Below are 19,485 nucleotides of genomic sequence, written 5' to 3' on the forward strand. Positions count from 1 at the left end.
CTGGGGTTTTGGGGGGTCTCTCAGTGCATCCCAGCACCCACGGGTGGAGGTCCTTTGGTGCAGGAAGCACCCATGACATGGGGCAGAGCAGCCCCAAGGTGACACCAGCCTGGAGTGGGGGTCCCACCAAGCACCCCCAGTCCCTCCCTCCCCACCCCCAGAGAGGCTTTAGCATATTAAATATTTAATTGGCAGCAAAGGCACCCGCTGGGCTCATCAGGAGCAATTAAGCCCCCCCAACCTCCACAGCCCCCCCAGCAGCACCATCCTGGGGACCCCCACAGGATGGGGGGCTCCCACCTGCCCCTCCCTGCTCTCAACCCCCCAAAACGGGCTGGGGGACAGAGCTGGGAGCCGGGGGGAGCAGCAGAACCCCCCATTAGGGCCAGGGAGCCCCTGGGGGTGCAGGGAGACCCCCCTGCCCCGGCCCCCGATCACTGCAGGGGGGAGATCTTCAGGGGAATCATGATCCGCGATTCCATGGTCCGGATCAGCGGCACTGCGGGAGCAAAGGACACACACGGGTGAGGCCAGGGGGTCCCCAGCACCACCAGGGGGTCCCCAGCATGGCCAGGGGGTCCCCAAAGCGGGTGGGGGTCCCACTCACCCGTGTAATAAACATTCTCATCCCAGCCCCTCTTCCTCCAGGCCGCGTTCCTGGTCTCCTCCCGGGACTGCAGATCCCTGTAGGCTGTGGGGGGAGCAGGGGGAGCACCCTGAGCCCCCCAGCTCAGCCCCCAAGGCTGGGGGTCCCCCAGGGTGACCCCCCTTACCCCAGAGGTGGTGCACCACGTAGAGCTCCCCGATCTGGGAGAAGAAGCCCCCGACTGCCTCCTGGTTCTCCTGGCGGTACTTGATGGCCCGAGCCCTGCCGGGAGCAGGGGGCACGTGGGGGGCTGCCCCTGGGGGTGCCCCCTTCTCCAGAGGGAGCTTTCTCCCCTCCATGCTGGGAGAGCAGGGCCTTACCAGTTGTTGCCCCACTCGATCATGGTGCCTGGCTGGAAACAGGGGGGAAAAACAGTGAGAACCCACTGTTCATCCACCTTGGGAGATCCCAGTGCCTCTGGGGGTACCCATGGGCCTGGGATGGGGTCCCTGATGGCACTGGGGGTACCCATGGGCTTGGGATGGGGTCCCTGGTGGCACTGGGGGTACCCATGGGCTGGGGATGGGATCCCCAATGGGGTGGGGGGCACATAGGACCTTGGGAGGGGCACAGGATGGAGTCATTGGTGGTGGTGGTGGTGGGATCCATGGGATTGAGGGGAAGCTGGGGATGGGGTCCTCAATGGCACTGGGGGGATCCCTGGGCTCAGAATGGCACGAGAAGAGGTCCCCAGTGGCACTGGAGGGTTATGGGATGGTATCCACTTTAGCACTGAAGGGTTTCAGGGGCTTAGCATGGGGTCCCCAATGGGCCTGGGGGGTATCCATGGGCTGGGCTGGGCCTTGCCTTGGGGTGCCCAGTGGTGCTGGGGGATCCAGGAGCTTGGGGGGGGCATGGGATGGGGTCCCTGGCGGTGCTGGGTGTATCCAGGAGCTTGGGGGGAGCATGGGATGGGGTGCCCAGTGGTGCTGGGTGTATCCATGGGCTTGGTGGGAGCATGGGATGGGGTCCCTGTTTGTGCTGGGTGTATCCAGGAGCTCGAGGGGAGCATGGGATGGGGTCCCTGGTGGTGCTGGGTGTATCCATGGGCTTGAGGGGAGCATGGGATGGGGTCTCCTTGAAGGGCTGCCCCCCAAAACCGGAGTACACCAGCCTGAAGACCCTTCCTGAGGCACAGGCTGGTGCCCACCTTCAGCTTGTAGGTCCTGAGCTCGTAGATGTTGGGTCCCTGGCGGGGCTGGGGCTCGTTCCAGAAGCTGAACTCCAGCAGCAGCTGGTTCCTGCGGGACAGCAGCATGCGGCTCCTCTCCTTGCGGAACTCCAGGTACTCCTGGGGACAGCCCGGGGTCACAGGGGCCACAGGGGTCACAGAGGTGACAGGGACAGGCCCTGTGGGGCACAGGGGGGGTCCCCAGCCCGGTGTTACCTTGTTCTGCCTGAGCTTGCTCATGCAGTCCATGAGCGCCGGGTACCCGCCCGAGAAGCGCCACAGGTGCACTGCAAAGAGGGGAGGGGTGGGCAAGGGGTCCTGGTCACTCTGGGTGACACCGAGTGCCACTGAGTGACACTGGGACCCTCTGGGTGACACTGAGACCCTCTGGGTGACACTGAGACCCTCTGAGTGCCATTGAGTGTCACTGAGTCCCACTGAGCATCACTGAGGGAACCCCAAGATGATTAACAGTGGAGGACACTCTCCCATCCCCGGGGTACAGAAGGACAGCCAGGCTGATCCCCGGGGTACAGAAGGACACAAGGACAGCCAGGCTGATCCCGGGGGTACAGAAGGACACAAGGACAGCCAGGCTGATCCCGGGGGTACAGAAGGACACAAGGACAGCCAGGCTGATCCCTGGGGTACAGAAGGACAGAAGGACACCCAGGCTGATCTCCTGCAGCAGAGGAGACGCTGGAGCAAGGACAGAAGATGGGGTGGACTCTCAGCAGGAGTTAATCCAAGGTTTTATTCTAGGAGCTCCAGGGAGCCCCACAAACCTCAGGGAGCTCCTGCTGAGAGCCAGGGAGAGGGGCCAAGGTTACATTGAAAGGGAGGTGGAAATTTAAAATAGATAACATTTACTGACCAATGAGTGACCCTGAGGGATGGGCACTGGGAATGGACATTTAGGACAGAGTGTGGGGTAACACTGGGCGGGGGGGTGACCCCTGGCCTCTGGGTGATCATTTGACATCCTGGATGGAAAGTTCTGGCTGGAGGGGATGGGATGGTGAGTGACTGACCCAGAGCCAGGGTGGGGATTTGGGGATGATCCCAGCAAAGGGAAGGGATTGTACAGGCAAAAGGACAGGGCAGAGATCCCAAAAACCATATGGGAAAAATACTGGGATACAAAACCGAAACTGTTACAAACCATTACAAAGTATAAAAACACACTGCAACAGAGGGGAAGCAGCGCCCCAAAACCCCACCAAGGTCTGTGTCTGTGGCAGCAGGGGCTGCCTGGCCTCACCTGCCTGGTCCTGCTCGCCGTACCACGTGTTCCAGTTGCCCACCAGGTCACAGGGGTAGTCGGGGTCCGAATGCAGCTTGGGCAGCACCTCCTCTCTGTGGGGCACAGAGGGGCCAGTGGGGTGGGGGCAGCACCCCAAACCCTCCCAGTGTCCCTCTGTGCCCTCCCAGTGCCCCTCTGTGCCCTCCCAGTGCCCCTCTTTGCCCTCCCAAACCCTCTCAGTGCCCCGCTGTGCCCTCCCAAACCCTCCCAGTGCCTCTCTTTGCCCTCCCAAACCCCCCCAGTGCCTCTCTTTGCCCTCCCAAACCCCCTCTTTGCCCTCCCAAACCCTCCCAGTGCCCCTCTGTGCCCTCCCTGTGCCCCTCTGTGCCCTCCCTGTGCCCCTCTGTGCCCTCCCAAATCCCCCCAGTGCCCCTCTGTACCCTCCCAAACCCCCCAGTGCCTCTCTTTGCCCTCCCAAACCCTCCCAGTGCCTCTCTTTGCCCTCCCAAATCCCCTCTGTGCCCCTCTGTGCCCTCCCAAACCCCCTCTTTGCCCTCCCAAATCCCCTCTGTGCCCCTCTGTGCCCTCCCAGTGCCTCTCTTTGCCCTCCCAAATCCCCCCAGTGCCCCTCTGTACCCTCCCAAACCCCCCCAGTGCCCCGCTGTGCCCACCCAAACCCCCTCAGTGCCCCTCTGTGCCCTCCCAAACCCTCCCAGTGCCCCTCTGTGCCCGCCCAAACCCTCCCAAACCCCCTCAGTGCCCGCCCAGTGCCCCCCAGTGCCCCTCTGTGCCCTCCCAAACCCCCTCAGTGCCCCTCTGTGCCCCCCCAGTGCCCCTCTGTGCCCTCCCAAACAGGACCTGGCACAGCCTGGGGGATGCATCCATTCCCCAGGGAGGGAAACTGAGGCACAGAACAGGGGACACGCATCCACCCAGGAGCTCCAGGAGCCCTCCCACCCCTGCCAGTCCAGAAGAGCCCCCCCAAAACCCCGCTGGGAGGCCGGGGAGGCCCCTCAGTGTGCTCACGTCAGCTTGTTGTAGGCTTCCAGGCACTCCGGCTTCACGTTGTGAACTGCAGGGACGGGAGAGAGGGCTGGGAACGGGGCAGGGACCCGGGAATGGGGCAGGGACCCGGGAATGGGGGTCCCAGGGGTGGGGGAGGCACACTGCAGCTGTGCCTGCCCTCCTCCCAGGAGCAGCAGCACTCACACTGGATCTTGTAGAGGTTGCTGGTCTCCTTCTTGGACAGGAGGTTGGAATGCGCGTCCTTGCGCGGATCCACCTTGTGCACGAACAGCGAGCGGAACCAGCTGCCCTCCACATCCCGGGAGAACCCCCTGAGGGACACCGGCAATCACCGGGAACGGCCGGCAAGCACCGGCAACCACCGGGAACGGCCGGCAACCACCGGCAATCAGGGTCCCGAGGCCTCACTGCCAGTCCTGCCTCTGTTTTTCGGCCTCCAGGGAGCCCCGGGGCTCCTGCTCAGTTCGTACTGGGAGCCCTGTCCCAGTCTGGGCTGGCTCTGTCCCCAGTTCCAGTCTGTCCCCTGCACCCACAGGGGGTGGCCGTGCTGCCCAGCAGAGCAAGGACATTGCTGTGGGTGCGGGACAAGGGGGGCACCCCACTGCAGCCACAGTGACCCCTCCACGGGCAAGGGGACACGGGGACACCCCCCATGGGATCTCCTGTACCCAGGGGCTGCTCCAGGGTTGGTGACGGGCAAGGGGCAGCCCCCAGCCCGCTCCCCGGCGCTCCCCAGCAGCCCCAGCGGTGGCTCCGCTGTCCGGAGAAGGTCGGGCAGCGGCGGGGGAGGGACGGGGCCCCTCGGGTCCGAGCTGCGGCCAGACCTTTGTCCCCAGCGAGGCAACGACCGTGGGGCCACTGCGGGGGCCGCCCGCCGGCTCGGGGAGGGCAGCGGGGTCCGGGCAGGGCTCGGGGGGCTCGGGGTGCCCGCCCGGGGGGACGCGGGGTGCAGGGGGGATCAGGAAGCCCGGGGGAGCGGGGTGCGGGGTGCGGGGTCCCCTCCCGGGGCGATGCGGGGCCAGGGGTGGGGCTCAGGGGTGTCAGAACGGGGGATACGGGTGTGCCGGCCCGGGGGGATGCGGGGTGCGGGGGAATGGGGGGAACCAGGGGAGAGGGATGCGGGTGATGCCAACAGCGGGGAAGATCCTGGGCCGCAATGGCTCAGAGGTGGGGTCTCCACCCGGGGGATGCGGGGAGCAGGAGGGATGCGGGGTGCGGGGCAGCTGCAGGGTGCGGGGGGGAGGATGCGGGGCGTCCCCGCCGGGGAGATGCGGGCAGCGGGGTGGGAGGATGGGGGAGCCGGGGATGCCGCGGGGGCTCTCAGGGCGGGGGTTCCCGGGGTGCCCGCCCCCGCCGGGGTCCCCACTCACCGCGCGCCCCGCGGGGCCGCGCCCGCGCCCCCGCCCCGCAGCCGCCGCAGCGCCGCGCTCCCGCCGCGCGCTCCCGCCGCCGCCATCTTCCGCACCGCGGCGGGGCCGCGCGCCGCGCGTGCACGCCGGGCCCCGCCCCCCCGGGCCCTCGGCCACGCCCCCTCAGAAGCTGGCCTGCAGCAGCGTGATCCTGATTGGCCGCCCGGCCACACCTTCGCGCGCCCGGCCACGCCCCCCCGCCCCCTCCCGCCGCCGCCGCGACGCCTCATTGGATGCCGCAGCGGGGGCGGTGCCCGCGGACTGGGCGGTGCTCGGCAGCCAATCAGAAGAGGCGGTTGGAGAGATCGGCGGCTGATTGGTCCCGATGTCTCGCTCCGGAGGGGGCTCAGGCGCGGCTCCAGGGGGGCGGGGCTTCCTCGGGCTGCGCTCTGGGGAGGCGGGGCCAGAATGGGCGGGGCCGCTCGCTCAGGGGGCGTGGCCGGGGCGCGGCCGGGGCGTGGTCGGGTCTCACCTGCGGGCGCGTTCTCGGGGTGTCCCCGCGGCTCCCCAGGCGTGTCCCCGGCCCTGGGGGGACTTCCCCGCGCCGGGGGCTCCTCCTGGGCTTGGAGCACCTGCGGGAGGGCACAGGGAGCGCTGCTCCGGCCGGACCCGGACCTGCTCCTGCCCCAGAACCCCCTGTGCCCCAGCCCCCCTGTGCCCCATTGCCCCCTCTGCCCATAGCCCCCCACTGCCCCAGACCCCCTCTGCCCATAGCCCCCCACTGCCCCATTGCCCCCTCTGCCCCAGCCCCCCTCTGCCCATAGCCCCCCACTGCCCACAGCACCCCACTGCCCCATTGCCCCCTCTGCCCATAGCCCCCCTGTGCCCCATTGCCCCCTCTGCCCATAACCCCCCCCTGCCCACAGCCCCGCCCTGCCTCATTGCCCCTTCTCTCAGCCCCCCAGCCCCCCCCAGGCCGATAGCCCCCCTTCTGCCCCACAGCCCCCCATTTTGCCCCATAACCCCTTCCCTTCTCTCAGTCTCCCCGCTCTGCCCCATAACCCCCCCTCTCCACACGGATCTGCACCACAATCACCCCAGTAATTGCCGCTGTCATATTTCCCCTCATTTCAGTCCTCACCTCGCTGTGGGGCAGCGGAGGGAGCGGGGAGCAGCACGGAGGGGACACGGGTGGGTCCCCGAGCCCCTGCCCCGCGGCCTGCGTGGGCAGTGGGGGCTCGGCAGGATCCGCACCCCGCGGTTCCTGGAGCCCCTGCTGGGAGAGCGAGCGGGCCGAGCTGGGAAAGGGGGGCAAACAGGAGTTAAAGGGTTAACTGCCCCCAGAACCCCGCCAAACCCCGCCCTGTGACCCCCACAAACCCTCCCGAGGTTCCTCAGACCCTCAAATTCTCCAACCTCCTCCCGCCGCCTGGGACCCCCCAAACCCCTCCAGAGCCAGCCCTTCTGTGTGCCCCCCACACACAGATCCAGGCCCCCCGTGCCCCACTTACCTGGGCAGAACCGATACCCCCCGGTGCCCCCCCGTGTCCCCCGTGCCCCACTCACCCGGACAGGGCCGTTTCCCCCCGTGCCCCCCAGTGCCCCTCGATGCCCCCCGGTGCCCCCCGTGCCGCACTGACCCGGGAGAGCCGATACACCCCATGCGCCCGGTGCCCCCCGTGCCGCAATCCCCTGGGCAAGGCTGACACCCCCCGGTGCCCCCCAGTGCCCTGCGGTGCCCCCCGTGCCCCACACCCCCAGGCAGAGCCGATAACCCCGGTTCCCCCCGTGCCCCCCGTATCCCACACCCCCGGGAAGGGCCGATAACCCCCGGTGCCCCCCGTGCCCCGCTCACCCGGGCAGCGCCGATGCCCCCCGGCGCAGGGCACAGACCCAGGCGCGCAGCTCCTCGGCGCTCTCGGTGCCCAGGCAGTACGTTCGCATCCCGGCGTGCTCAGCCTGGCAATGGGGGATCCCTGCTAGACCGGGCTCAGGTGTCGGGGTCCCGTCCCCCCTCCCCGATTCGGGGTCCCGGGGAGCCGGGGCTGACCGTGAACAGGAACGGGGGGGCGCGGGGGGCGCGGGGGGCGGCGGGCAGGACGCGGATCTCGTAGCCGGGCAGGGGGAGACCGCCCCGAACCTGCTGCTCGCTGCTGTCTGGGGGCACAGGAGGGGCACAATGGGGGCACCAGAGACCCCATCTGCACCCCGAGATCGCCAGCACCATCGCGGGGATGCCGGGGACCTCCTCTGATGCCCCCGAACCTCCCGGGGTTAGACCAGAGCTTAGAACCCCACCAAGGACCTGTTCAAGCCTCCAGGGAGCCCCGATCCTGGGGAACCCCTGATCCACCCAGAGACCCCCAAAGCCCAGGAATTCCCAGAGACCCCAAATCCCTGGGGCATCCCTGACTCCCCCAGAGACCCCAATCCCCAGGAATTCCCAACGCTCCAGAGACCCCAAATCCCCGGGGGATCCCTGACCCACCCAGAGACCCCCAAATCCCCCAGGGATCCTGGATCCCACTGGGATCTCTGACTGCCCCAGGGACCTCCAACACCCCAGGGACCCCCAATCCTCCCCAATATCCCAGGGACCCCCAATCCCCTGGGATTCCTGGTCCTCCAAGGAATGCCCAACACCCCAGGACCCCCCAGTCCCCCCCAATGACCCAGGGACACCCCCGGATCGCTGCCCCCAGGTCCCCCAAGCCCCCCGGGTGTCCCCAGCCCCCCGTGCCCCCTCACCCCGGTAGTAGTAGAGGCACAGATCCACCAGCACAAACCAGCGGCGCTTCCAGAGCCGCAGCCCCGAGCTGTCCTGGGAAGGGATGGAGAGGGAGAACGAGGGCTGAGCCCCCCCGGGACCCTCTGCTGCCCCAGACCCCTCAATCCCTTCTGATCCCCCCATTCTCATCACTCCCCCAGACCCACAAACCCCACAACCCCCGGCACTCCCTTCCCTCTCACATCCCATAACCGCCCCACACTGCCTGATCTGTGTGTGTGTGTCTGATCTCCCCAAATCCCCCGAACCCCACAATCCCTGGCACCCTCTTCCATCCCACACCCCATAACCGCCCCACACTGCCCCATCTGACCGTTTGTCTCTGATCACCCCAAAACCCCCAAACCCCATAACCCCCAGCACCCTCTTCCCTCCCACACCCCATAACCGCCCCACACTGCCCCATCTGACTGTGTGTGTCTGATCTCCCCAAAGCCCCCGAACCCCATAACCCTCCCTTCACTGACTCCCCAACTCCCTCTGATTCCCCCCAACCCCACATCCACCCCATGACCCCCTGACACTCCGGACCCCCCCAACCCCCTACACCCTCCCCACCGCCCCAGGTCCCCCCCAAACCCACAAACCCCTCAGAATCCTGCACCTCAAATTCCACAACCCCTGGCATCCTCTTCCACCCCAGACCCCGTAACCGCCCCACACTGCCCGATCTGACTGTGTGTGTCTGATCTCCCCAAAGCCCCCAAACCCCACAACCCCTGGCACCCTCTTTCATCCCACACCCCGTAACCACCCCACACTGCCCCATCTGACCATATCTCTAATCTCCCCAAATCCCCCGAACCCCATAACCCTCCCTTCACTGACTCCCCAACTCCCTCTGATCCCCCCCACATCCACCCCATGACCCCCTGACACTCCAGACCCTCCCAACCCCCCGCACGGCCCCGGGTCCCCCCAAAACCCACAACCCCCCCAGAATCCCGCGCCTCAACCCCCCCAGAGCCCCCGAGCCCCCTCCCCACGCCCCCCTCCTCACCTGCTTGTGCAGCCAGCCCTGCATGGCGGGGGGGGTGCGGGGGTCCCTCCGCAGCGCCTGCTCCCCCTTCCCAAAGGCGTGGACCCTCGGCACGGGCCGGCAGGGCTGGGCAGGGCAGCGGGGTCACCCCAGGAAGGGACCCCCACAGCCCCCACCCCAATTTATCTTTGTAGCCCCCGCAGCTGCCCCCGTTGTGCCCCACAAGTCCCTATGGATTGCTGTGCTTCCCCCGTGCACCCCAATTCTCCACACGCCCCCCTCGGGTTCCCGGGGTTCCCCAAACCCTCCCCTACAACCCCACAGCCCCCGTGGTTCCCCAGTTCCCCCCATGCCCCCACCCCTTTGCCCACCTGGGTGCGGGGGCCAGCGGGGCCGGGGTCCCGGCGGGCGGGGCCGGCGCTTTCTGCCATGGGGGGTCCTGCGGAGGCAGCGGGGGGCCGGGGGGGTCCCCATCAATGTCCCCATTGTCCCCGCGGGGACAGAGGCCCCGTTCTTCCCGCTGCGGGGGCGGGGGCTGCTCCCGGACGCCTGGGTCCCCCCGGGGGTGTCGGGGGGAATTCTCGGCTCCCGCCGCTCCCTTCCCCTCCTGCTCCCGCCGGTCCCCCTGTGCTGGTCCCGGTTTCTGTCCCAGTAACCCTGAGCTGGTCCCAGTTCCCATCCCAGTAACCCTGAAGTGATCCCAGTCCCATCCCAGTAACCCTGTGCTGGTCCCAGTTCCCATCCCAGTGACCCTGAACTTGTCCCAGTTCCATCCCAGTAACCCTGAGGTGATCCTAGTTCCCATCCCAGTAACCCTGAACTGGTCCCAGTTCCCACCCCAGTAACCCTGAACTGGTCCCAGTTCCCATCTCAGTAACCCTGAACTGGTCCTAGTTCCCATCCCAGTAACCCTGAACTGGTCCCAGTTCCCACCCCAGTAACCCTGAACTGGTCCCAGTCCCATCCCAGTAACCCTGAGCTGGTCCCAGTTCCATCCCAGTAATCCTGAACTGGTCCCATTTCCCATCCCAGTAACCCTGAACTGATCCCAGTTCTACCCCAGTAACCCTGAACTGGTCCCAGTTCCCATCCCAATAACCCTGAGCTGGTCCCAGTTCCCATCCCAGTAACCCTGAACTGGTCCCAGTTCCCATCCCAGTAACCCTGAGGTGATCCCAGTTCCATCCCAGTAACCCTGTACTGGTCCCGGTTTCTGTCCCAGTGACCCTGAACTGGTCCCAGTTCCCATCCCAGTAATCCTGAACTGGTCCCAGTCCCATCCCAGTAACCCTGAGCTGGTCCCAGTCCCATCCCAGTAACCCTGAGCTGGTCCCAGTTCCCATCCCAGTAACCCTGAAGTGATCCCAGTCCCATCCCAGTAACCCCGAAGCGGTCCCAGTCCCTCCCGTGCCGGTCCCAGTTTGTTCCGTTCCCCCGTGCTCGTCCCAGTTCCCGGCCCGTTATCCCAAACGGATCGGGGTCGGTCCCGTCCCCTTGCGCTGGTGACAGGTCACAGCCGCCGTCCCATCATCCCAGCGACGGTCCCGGGTCCGTTACCGCGGCCGGTTCTGCTCCCAGCGCCGCCCGGTGTCCCGCTATCGGTGCCGGTCCCGTCCCGCTGCGCCGCGTTGCTCCCGGTGCCAGTCCCGGTGCCAGTCGCAGTCCCGGTCCCAATTCCAATTCCAGTCCTAGTCCCGGTCCCACAGTCGCGGTCCTCGTCCCAGTCCCAGTCCCAGTCCCGGTCCCAGTCTCAGTCCCAGCCGCAATCCCGGTCCCAGTCCCGTTCCCAGTCCCAGTCTCAGTCCCAGTCCCGGTCCTGCCCCGTGTCCCCGCCCGCCCCGGGCGCCGGTCCCAGTCTCTGCCCCCACCCACGATCCCGGACACCCGGGTGCCCCCGGGATCGCGTGGGTTCCCTCGCCCCGGCAACCACCGAGCGGGCAGCAGCCGGTGTGCCCCAGGGAACCCCGTCCTGGGGTGCTGGGGACACCCGTGACACCGGCTCTCCCACGGCACTGGGGAGACCCACGGCAACGGGGACACCGCACACGGGGGACACCGGGACACGGAGACACGGGGGACACGGTGTCCCCCGTGTGCGGTGTCCCCGTGTCCCCGTGTTTCGGTGTCCCAGAGTCTCCCGTGTCCTCGTGTCCCGATGTCCCCACGTCCCCCATGTCCCGATGTCCCCACGTCCCCCTTGTCCCTGTGTGTGGGACAAGTGTGTCCTGGTGTCCCCGTGTCCCGGTGTTCCCCGAGTCCTCCGTGTCCCGGTGTCCCCGTCTCCCTGTCCCGGTGTCCATGTGTCCCGGTGTCCCCGTGTCTCCCTGTCCCGGTGTCCATGTGTCTCTGTGTCCCCGTGTCCCCCCTGTCCCGCGTCCCGGTGTCCCTGTCTCCCCCCTGTCCCGGGTCCCGGTGTCCCCACGCCGGGTCCCGGTGCTCGTCCCCGCGAGCAGAGCGCTCCGCCCGCCGCCAGGGGGCGACACCGCCCCGCCCAATCGCTTCCTCACACCCTCTTCATGGCCCCGCCTCACCCCGCCCCTTGCCTTGAGCGGCATCCTCTCTACCCAATCACAGTCGGGCCTCCTCCCGCCTCTCCATGGCACCCCTTTCTATTGGCTAGGTGGTGCAGCGGGGGCGGGCGCACAGCTCGGCGCGGCCAATAGCACAGCGGCGGGGGCGTGGCTAGGCCGCCATGGCGCCGCCGCCGCGCTGACCGCGCTGCGCCGCCATGGCCGGGGCCATCGCGTCCCGCATGAGCTTCAGCTCCCTCAAGCGCAAGCAGCCCAAGACCTTCACGGTGCGCATCGCCACCATGGACGCCGAGATGGAGTTCAGCTGCGAGGTGACGGCCCGCGCGGTGCGGGGCTCCCGTGAGGGGGACGGGCCCCCCAGAGCCCCCTCCCGGTCCCCCAACCCTCCGCCGGTTCCCGGGGCCGGCAGCGGCACTGCCTTGGTTTGGTTATAAATGGCGTTATCCTGCTGGGATTTTGGTTATAATTGCACATAATTCTGGTTATGATCCGGCTTTGTTTTGTTTTTTAGTAGTAATTCACCTTTGGTTATGAACCGGTGTAATTTGGTTTTACTTTGGTCATAACTTGGCTTTGTTTTGGTTGTAATTCAGTGCTACTGTGTGTGTAATCCAGTTACATCCTGGTTATAGTTTGGCTTTAATTTTGCTATCATTAATCCTTATTATGTGTGTAACTCAGCATTGTTTTGGTCATAAATTGGCTTTTTTTTCTGGGTATACTTTGGCTTTAGCCTGGGTATAATTTGGCATTATTCTGGTTATTATCCATCCTATGCTTTGGTTATAATGTAGTTTTTATTCTGGCAATAATCCATCTTCACTCCAGGTGTAATTTAGCTGTATTTGGGTTACAATTTGGCTGCATTCCGTTTACAATTCAGTCTTATTCTGGGTGCAATTTGGCATTATTGTGTTTATAATTCATCCTGTACTTTGGCTATAATTCAGCTTCACTCGGGGTATAATTCAGTTTTATCCTGGTTATAATTCAGCTTTATTCTCATTACAATCCAGCTTCCTTTGGGTTTTAATCCACAGCGCTGTCCAAGTCACCACCACACTGTGGCTGTCACAGAGCTCGAGGAATCCCAGTGCCAAGGCTTGAACCCACAGGAATCCAACTCCCCAGTGCTCCACAAACGCCCAAGAACAGAATTTTGGCGTTTTCCTGAGCTCTTAGCTCACCATGAGGCCGAGGGATGCTCCAGGGGGTTGGGCCTGGCTTTTCTGTGATAATTTCCCTTTTTGGGGCCCTTGGAACTTTGTAAAACCTTCTCCCAGGGCGTCGCTGCCAGACCCTGGGATGTGCTGTGCTTTTCCAGCTGATCCTGAGGGCTTGGCCACACAGCCACCCAAACCCCAACTCTGCATTTCACAGTTTCTATTTCATTATCCTGACCCAAACCCCGAGGGAATCCCAGCTCCTATCAGCCAAGGGGAGTTTGTAGTCACGGATTTCCTGGCTCTGGGATTCTGCTGGAGCCCTGAAGAAGTTCCTGCTTTTCCTGGGGATTGAGGATTCGCTCTGGGCAGCCCTGTGAGCTTCCCTCTTGCAGCAGAGTGGGAATGTCGTGGCTCTGCTGTTCCTGCCTTCCCGAGGCTGATGGTGGAAAGTGAATCGTTGTGAATTTCAGTGCTGTGAATTTCCCGCTGGGATCGGGGCGTGCGTGCAGCCAGGAGGCAGCACTGCCGTGGGACTGGGCTGTGTGGAGCTGCTCCATCTCCAGCTGATTTCTCTGGCGTGCTCCTGTTGCTGCCAGAGGAACTTGTTGCTGCAGAGAGACTCGTGCAGCTGGAAGGGGCTCAGGAGCTGCTGAGGGTTCCTTGTGCTGGGGGGATGCAGGGATTCAGGAGACAGGAATTCAGGATACAGAAATTCAGGAGACAGGAATTCAGGCCTCATCCTTCAGTGTGGAATATTGGGGTAGGAGAGGGGATGGATGGATGGATGGATGGATGGATGGATGGATGGATGGATGGATGGATGGATGGATGGATGGATGGATGGATGGATGGATGATGGATGGATGGATGGATGGATGGATGGATGGATGGATGGATGGATGTGGGTGATGGAGCTGTTTCACACCTTGCAGTTGAGGAGTGAGTTTCATGGAATTATGGAATGGTTTAAGTGGGAAGGGACCTCAAAGCCCACCCAGTGCCACCCCTGCCATGGCAGGGACACCTCCCACTGTCCCAGGCTGCTCCCAGCCCCAGTGTCCAGCCTGGCCTTGGGCACTGCCAGGGATCCAGGATGGGCACCCTGTGCCAGGGCCTGCCCACCCTGCCAGGGAACAATTCCCAATATCCCATCCATCCCTGCCCTCTGGCACTGGGAGCCATTCCCTGTGTCCTGTCCCTCCATCCCTTGTCCCCAGTCCCTCTCCAGCTCTCCTGGAGCCCCTTCAGGCCCTGAGCTCTGCCTGGAACCTTCTCCTCTCCAGCTCTCCCAGCCTGGCTCCAGCCCTGGAGCATCCCTGTGGTTTCCTGGCCTTGCTGCAAGCCCAGGGCAGCCCAGCTGGAGGTGTGGGTTTTACCCAAGCCCCCTCTGAGCAGGGCAGCTCCCAGGCTGGGTCTCTGTGCCTGGTTTTGTGTTACCCTGGGGAGGCTCTGGGCAAAGCTCCTGGTTGTGCTGGCTGTGCAGAAGCCCCTGGGACAGAGGGATCAGACACACCTGGAGTGGCTGGGCTAGGAAGGTGGCCCAGGGAAGGGCTCAGCTTGCTCTGCACCCACAGTGAGAGCCAGGAGTGGGGTCTGTGCCCTCCTGAGAGCCAGTGGGGTGGGAGAGCTGATTATTGGGACAGACTCAAGGAACCTGGCCTCTATGCCAAGGTTTGCCAGCAGAGTGAGCAGCACTGTTTATTTCTGTGTGCTTTGAGGTGCCTTGGGGCAGCAAGGAGAGGGAAATCTGCCTCACAAACACTTGAGGGGATCAGTGGAAGGAGGTGCAGTGGGAATCTGCAGTTTGGGGGCTCTTGGGATGGGTTTTTGTGGCCTGTGAGTGGCACCAGGTGCTGATGTGATGGTGTTCACAGGGGCTCTTGGGTGAGGGAAGAGATGAGGATCTGACTCCATGTTTCACAAGGCTGATTTATCATTTTATGATATATATTACATTAAAACTATACTAAAAGAATAGAAGAAAGGATTTCATCAGAAGGCTGGCTAAGAATAGAATAGCAAAGAATGATAACAAAGGTTTGTGGCTTGGGCTCTCTGTCCAAGCCAGCTGACTGTGATTGGCCATTAATTAGAAACAACCCCATGAGTCCAATTCCAGATGCACCTGTTGCATTCCACAGCAGCAGATAATCAATGTTTACATTTTGTTCCTGAGGCCTCTCAGCTTCTCAGCAGGAAAAATCCTCAGGAAAGGATTTTCCATAAAAGATGTCTGTGACATGCTGACAGGGACAGGGAGCTGCTGCTCTCTTGGATGTCTGGAGTTGGTTTTCAGTGATCCCTGGGGGTTCCTCCAGCCCAGGATATTCCATGATTCCGTGATCCATGGAGACTCCCCTTCTTCCTCAGTGCTCATTTTTCAGTCTGCTCCCTAGAAATCCCCAGCTGTGCATTTTAAGGGATTAAACCTGCTTCGCATCTGTTTATTCTGCAGTTGATGTCTCTAAATTGAGCCTAAACCTAAAATAATTCCTAGAAATGAAATCTTAATCTTTCGCACACGGCGATGCAGATTAATAATCACTGTTGGGTTTTCACTTTAAAGACTTCAAATTTGTTTGGGGAAATCTTGGAGGCACGAAGCGAGTGTCTTCCTTTTGTTACTTCCATCTCAGAGGTTTGAGCTGTACCTAATTAATTGATAACATCTGGAGGAAGGGTAGGCATTTGCATAGCTCTTGAATCCCTGTGCTGAAGCATCCCCAGCTGCCTCACCTTCCTGAGAGCCTTGGGTGCCTCTTCCCTGGCACAGGGTGCCCAGAGAGGCTGTGGCTGCCCCTGGAAGTGTCCAAGGCCAGGTTGGAGAGGCTTGGAGTACCCTGGGATAGTGGAAGATATCCTTGTTCAAGGCAGGGAGGTGGAACAAGATGGGATTTCAGTCCCTTCCCACCCAAACCATTCCATGAGTGCTGGGGAAGATGAAACAGGAAAGCCTTATAAATATGATTGCCTGGCAAAAGATTTTGAGAATATGGAAACTGTAAGTGAGATTGAAATGAAAGCAAGCTTTGAGATCCCTCAGTTACTGAACAACTGGAAAACAATGGCATGGCCAGCTGAAGGTGATCCCCTTTTGATGGAACAACACCCTCTGCTTGCAGACAGGCCCAAGGGTCAGAGCAGACCCTACAGCTTGGCAGAAGGGCCCAAAGAGGAGTTTTTAAGGTTTAAAATGTAACACAGTATGGTAATGTAATGATTCTTACAGGCTGTATGTAAATGCTATGGGATTTGTATCTTGTACTAGATTGGTCAGTGAGAATCAGAATATTCAACACAGAAGATTTATTGTATTGTAACGGGAACCTCACTCTCTTACCCTTTTGCTCTCTCACTCTCTCACCCTCCCATCCTCTCTGCCCCTCTCTTCTCTCAGCCCTGCCCCAGCTGTGTTTGGCAGCTCCCAGCAGGGCCCTGCACCCAGGCCCTTTGCAATGAACCCCAAGTTCCTGACCTGGCTCAGAGATCTCTGCTCTCCATCCATCCCCACCATCCTACCCCCGACGCTCCCACACATGAGTTACTCAGCAATGAGATCCCCGTGGTGTTTCTGAGCCCACATCCAGAGCACTGTTTATCCCACATCTCTGGGATGCTGCAGCTGATGTCAGGTTGGTCTCTCCCCCCCTGCCATGTGCAGTTTTTCCCCCTCTCTCAGCCAAGTTCCCTGGCTGGTGGGAGAACCCCTCCATCTGTATTTTGGTCTCCTGGGTGTCTTTCCCAATTTCTTCCTCTTGCTAGTCCCTGTTAGTGTCTCTTCCTCTCAGAGACATGGTCCATTTTCCAAGGGTGTGTTTTTCCCTTTTTGTTGTGTTGTGATTTTGGGCTTGAATCCTGCAGGGATGATCACTCCATCAAGGTGCAGCTCGCTGCCCAGCTGCTTCCCAACCTTTATCTTTTGATGTCTTAAAAATGAATTGGAAAAGCTTTACAGCCAGCCTGGAGAAACAGCTTAAGTGTTCAAGCAGCGAGAAAAGCAGGTTTGTGCTGATGTATTTGCTGTCTAAACATGCATCCAGTTATTGCTTTGGTGCTTAAGCTGTTCCTCTCTGTCCAGAGGATAATCCTGGTTGGAAGGGATCTTTATTTTAGCCCAGTGCCCCTCTCAGTGCAGGGCCAGCTGGATGAGGTTGGATGTAAAACCCTTGTAAGTAGAAGAGTCCTGATTTTGGCCACACGTGGCTGAGTGCTGTCCCTTTGTCACCACACACAGGGGCTTGTGTGGCTGAGCTGCAAAGCTCATCTTCTGGAACAGGAACAGCCAAGGATTTGGTGGGGGAAATCTGGGTGGAAATGAGTTTTTGAGGAAGAGCTGGTGCAGTAAATCCGAGCTGAGTTTTGAGCTGTGTCCAGTCACTGCACCAAAATAAAAAGGCAGGAGGAGGAAATCAGGGAGTGCAATGCCCTTGGCTTCCTCCTGCATTGCAGGATACTTGGAAATGGGTTTATAAAGATCCATACATTCCCAATTTCAGCAGCAGGGTGCTGGTAGGGACAGTGACCTCTTGATGCTGCAAAGCTTCTGTGAGTGGACACAAACTTAACAGGAAAAGAGCAGTCTGTGTGCAGGGACAGCTGTTTGAAAAAGCTGAGAGAAATAATCCCCCTCAGCTACAACATGATCCCAGATAAATTGTTGGGATAGCAGCTGTCAGGTCAGTGTTCTGTTCCTCCATGTGCCTGTGTGTCCTGATCTTGTGCCAGCACTCATGAGGATGTTCTGCTCTCTTTGAGTGTGAGACACAGCAGGAAAGGGCTGTTTCCTCACTCATGTCTCGGAGGGGTTTATTCCCCAAAACCTCAGAATTTCTGATCCACACCAGTGACATTTGGGAGTTGGTGTTTTGGAGGTGTCTTGCTTGGTGCAGTTCATTTCCTTAGGTTGTGCTTGTGACTTGTGGCCATGGATCCTCTTTGGCTTTGGTGCCTCACCCTGCACCTGAGAAGTTCTCTGGATCCCCTGCTCCCACCACAGCCTCTTCCAAGCCAGTAGCAAACTCCTGTTGCTTCTTTCCAAGAACTGTTCAAAACTGCTGTCAATCCCCAGACTGTTAATTAATCCAGAGGAGAAGGAGGGAGGGCATTTGGGACAGTAAATATTTCTCTTTTGGTGTGCAGACTCCAGTTTTGATGCTCTTTAATACCTCCTTTTTTTTTTTTTTTTCCTTTGTACAGGCAGTGTCTTTCAAGTAGGTGGTTTTTGAAATTAAAGATACTTGAACAGGGAAGCAGCCCTGGGAATAATCTTGAAGCTGGGAGGCTGTAGGATCTCAGCACCTCAGGACTGAGGTGCAGAGTGACCGAGAGCACCCTTGGGGGGCTCGGGAGTCCTGGGATGTTGCCAGAAGTGTCTGGTGGCTGCACTTTGATCCTGCATGGGAGATGACACCTGTATGAGGATGGGAGGATTTCACTGGGTGAATGGTGAAGGGATAAGTTAATTAGAGTGTAAAACACAGGGTTTAATATTTCTGTACAGGGGGGTCTAAAGAAGTAAGATGGAGGAATTGGGGCGTGTCCTGTCCTTCTTCTTCTTCTTCTTGGCCTCCATCTTCTGTGGTGATGTTGGCACTTTGGGATTGGTCATTACTAGAAGTGCACTGGTTAATAAGGGTGAAAGGTATTGGGGAAAAATGATAAATATTGTACACGTAATTTTGAGTATAAAGATAGGTGACCGCCCTGGGGGCTCTCAGTGTGCTCATGGCTGGCTGCTGAGCAGACTCTGTCGGGCCAAGAGAAAATCTTTTAGATAAACAATTAATAAACACCGAGGCCGAGAAAAAACCTGAAGCCTCTTCTCGTCCTTTGGAGCGCGGGCTGCCCAAGGCCACCCCGGGCCTTTCCAGGTCATTGAGACAGCCGAGAAACCGACAGGAGGCAGCACTGGTAGGGAATGACACAGCCTGGAGATGGGAAGAGAGGAATTTAACCTGGCATCACCCTGGGTGAGCCCCTGGCTGTCCCTCCCAGCCTGGCTGAGCTGAGTCCTGCCTATGTTCAGAGCTCAGCAGTGCTGGGGGCTCCTCAGAGCAGCCCAGGCTGGGCTGGAACAGCCCCAGTCCATCAGGAATCAGCTCCTGCATGCAGGGAGGGCCTGGGGCTGTCCCTTCTGGGCAGGGAGCAGTGCTGTGCTGCTCATGTGTGAGTTACAGCTCTGTGAATCCTCAGCAGAGCTCCCTGCAGGATCCAAGCCCTCCTTTTGTCCTCTTGGAGCTCCTTGCTCTGCACTGAGCTGCTGCTTGACCCTGTAACTCTTCATCTGTGTGAGAGCCCAGCTTACAGGTGAGGTGAGGCTTTGGGACATGGAACCATGGAATGGTTTGGGTTGGGAGGGACCTTAAAGCTCATCCAGTTCCATCTTCTGCCGTGGATAGGGCAGATAGCTTTGTTGGTTTTTGTTTTTAAAAACTCCCAACAGCAGCAGTAAGAGTTGAGCAGGAATTTCAGTTGCTGCAGCCATTAAGGCCTGAGCCAATTCATCAGGGTTGCTACAGCCACTACTTCCCTCTCTTCCCTCAGCACTGCTCTGCCATGGAGCAAGGAAAAAATTGGTGGAGAAGTC

At 60.9% G+C, this 19,485-nt stretch overlaps 2 protein-coding genes across 5 annotated transcripts in view; one reads left to right on the forward strand and one right to left on the reverse strand.

The window, feature by feature from the left end:
• Window positions 1-239: 239 nt before the first annotated feature.
• NIPSNAP1 (nipsnap homolog 1) lies at window positions 240-5,542 on the reverse strand. The gene is made up of 10 exons (XM_058036649.1): window positions 5,457-5,542; window positions 4,270-4,397; window positions 4,087-4,132; window positions 3,079-3,173; window positions 2,034-2,104; window positions 1,797-1,937; window positions 967-998; window positions 774-868; window positions 608-691; window positions 240-499 (listed from the first exon to the last, which is right to left on the reverse strand). Exons 1-10 carry the CDS (start codon window positions 5,540-5,542, stop codon window positions 435-437), a joined length of 843 nt encoding a protein of 280 aa, XP_057892632.1. The 3' UTR covers window positions 240-434.
• Window positions 5,543-11,888: 6,346 nt separating this feature from the next.
• NF2 (NF2, moesin-ezrin-radixin like (MERLIN) tumor suppressor) overlaps window positions 11,889-19,485 on the forward strand; it is a 48,083-nt gene continuing 40,486 nt past the window's right edge. For all 4 annotated transcript variants that reach the window (XM_058036645.1, XM_058036646.1, XM_058036643.1 and 1 more), the window contains exon 1: window positions 11,889-12,044. In XM_058036645.1, the coding sequence (XP_057892628.1) occupies window positions 11,931-12,044 (114 nt within the window). In that variant the 5' untranslated portion in view covers window positions 11,889-11,930. The remainder of the gene's footprint in view (window positions 12,045-19,485) is intronic.

This window comes from Melospiza georgiana, chromosome 18, assembly GCF_028018845.1.
Source record: "Melospiza georgiana isolate bMelGeo1 chromosome 18, bMelGeo1.pri, whole genome shotgun sequence".
In the NCBI taxonomy this organism is placed as follows: domain Eukaryota; kingdom Metazoa; phylum Chordata; class Aves; order Passeriformes; family Passerellidae; genus Melospiza; species Melospiza georgiana.